We start from the raw sequence: 2,164 nt of genomic DNA, 5'->3' as shown, positions 1-2,164 counted from the left end.
CAATTTGCATGTTTCTCTTTTATTAGTGTAGATAGTATGATATGAATGTAGCTACTAGCTACATGTGTGTCTAAATTGTTTGTATGTAAAGTACGTAAGGAAATCAAATGCAGGCTGAACAGATATCTTAGTGAAAGACCACTGGGCCATTTGCTGCCCTGAAGAGCATGCAAAGCCAGGATTCATCTCACCATTTTTTATTGTTGACCTAGTCCCCTTGCTCCCAGGCTGTGTGGACAAAGGGGGTTTTGGTGACATGTGCTTACTTCCTGAGGTTGAGGGTAATTAAAATGAAGAGGAATAATTTAAAATTTACATGATCAGAAACCATTTAAAGACAGCCAGAAAAAATAAATTAATTTGGACATTTGCTAAGAAGTGAATCTTTTCCTTGGTGTGGCCCTAAGATGGATTAAACATGACTTCTAAGTTTTGGCCATAAAGAAAGGCATGAAGAAATTCTCCAGAGTCTCAGAGGATATTTACAGATAAGAGTTTTACTATATGGTTCTTGAAGCCTTGAAACAATTTACCCTAATAACCATTCCACTTAAGTACTTGTGAGTCATTCATGTATTTATTCATATACTAATGAATGCCTCTTCTACTTAGACATTATGTTTTGAAAACTGTAGAAAAACTGATAGGGTTTTCTACATAACCTTTAAGCATTATTTCAGAGTTATTAAATGTGCTGGCAATTAGCAGCATCTTTGTAAGCCAATTTCATAGTCAAATAATCACACCCTAAATTTGGCCGTGCCTATTTTTCAAGTTTACTTAATAACCTATCAAATTATTGGTACAGCATTCTACTGCTTAGTATAAATAATGCTTTAACATTGTGTCAGTCACCAATTAGGTCACATAACATAATCCTAGCTTGAGCTCAGTAGTTACTGAATGGCTTTGTAGGAAACCCACTCAATCAAAATTTTTAAAAAGTCTGTTTTTCTGTAGGTTATATTTAAACTGCTACTCCCAAAAGTCATATTTAAGCTTTTGTCATTACTTGACTCAACAAATCTCATTGCTCCAGTGTTCCCTGCCAAGGCTGTCCTGGGGTAATCACAAAGATAATCACTATGAACATATTTGATCTCTCTTGTTCCTGTTACAGTCAATCAAGTACATATGCCTTAAAGCTATAGTATTCCACTCTCTCTTCCAAAGGCTTCACCAGCTACATGCGAAGTCCTGCTTGTGATATATTTAACCCATTGCACCACGAAGTGTACCAGGACATGGATCAGCCCCTCTGTAACTACTACATCGCATCCTCTCACAACACGTACCTGACTGGGGACCAGCTCCTCTCTCAGTCCAAGGTGGACATGTACGCTCGGGTGCTACAAGAGGGCTGTCGCTGTGTGGAAGGTATGTCCTTAGCCTGAGCTCCAGTTTGTGTTGGTGAACATGTCCTTTAGTTGGTCTGTCAAATCTACCATAAATTACGGAGACCTAAAAAATGCACTCACACTGATGAGAATCATTTTCCTGCTATTGTAAAGTCTTTCTTAACTTGTAATCTTCTATGGCTTATCCCTACTGTCAGTCAGGAGGGAGAGAGATCAGTACTTGCAGTTGGGAAATAACTCCTTTGGTTTCTGAAAAATTGTGCTAACAATGAAAATTTTTCTAGAAAGGTATTTTTGATGCAATAGTGGGGAAAAGAGTTCAAGGTTACTATTTGTTTTCAGGATACTTCATGGTCTATCAACACTTTTTCGATTTATAGTGGGTTCCTGGGGGTGAGTACACAGATATAAGACATGGTTTCTATCTCCAAGGAGCATAGTCTAGTGGAAGGATGGAAGTTAAAGCAATGGTACAGTGTGAGAATTCTAGCAGTTGAATCATATACGTGGTAGAGAAGTATGACAAATCAGGTAGGCTGAGTAGACTTGGGTCAATCATAAAGGGTTTTGAGTGCTGTAGTGAGGAATTTCAACTTCAGCTTTGGTGTCTAGGGTCCAATAAAAAGTCTTTTTTTAAAAAAATATATTTTATTGATTTTTTACAGAGAGGAAGGGAGAGAAATAGAGAGTTAGAAACATCGATGAGAGAGACACATCAATCAGCTGCCTCCTGCACATCCCCTACTGGGGAAGTGCCCGCAACCCAGGCACATGCCCTTGACCAGAATCGAACCTGGGACCCTTCA

At 38.5% G+C, this 2,164-nt stretch overlaps 1 protein-coding gene across 1 annotated transcript in view; it reads left to right on the top strand.

Annotated features, from left to right (window-relative positions):
* Positions 1-2,164, top strand: part of PLCH1 (phospholipase C eta 1) — a 146,320-nt gene that overhangs the window by 96,031 nt on the left and 48,125 nt on the right. The window contains 1 exon segment of the mRNA XM_015567911.1: positions 1,174-1,377. Coding sequence (XP_015423397.1) covers positions 1,174-1,377 — 204 coding nt within the window.

This window comes from Myotis davidii, unplaced genomic scaffold (genome assembly GCF_000327345.1).
Source record: "Myotis davidii unplaced genomic scaffold, ASM32734v1 scaffold1284, whole genome shotgun sequence".
NCBI lineage: Eukaryota > Metazoa > Chordata > Mammalia > Chiroptera > Vespertilionidae > Myotis > Myotis davidii.
The sequence above is the reverse complement of the archived record's forward strand: the minus strand, read 5'-3'. Positions and strand labels throughout refer to the sequence as shown.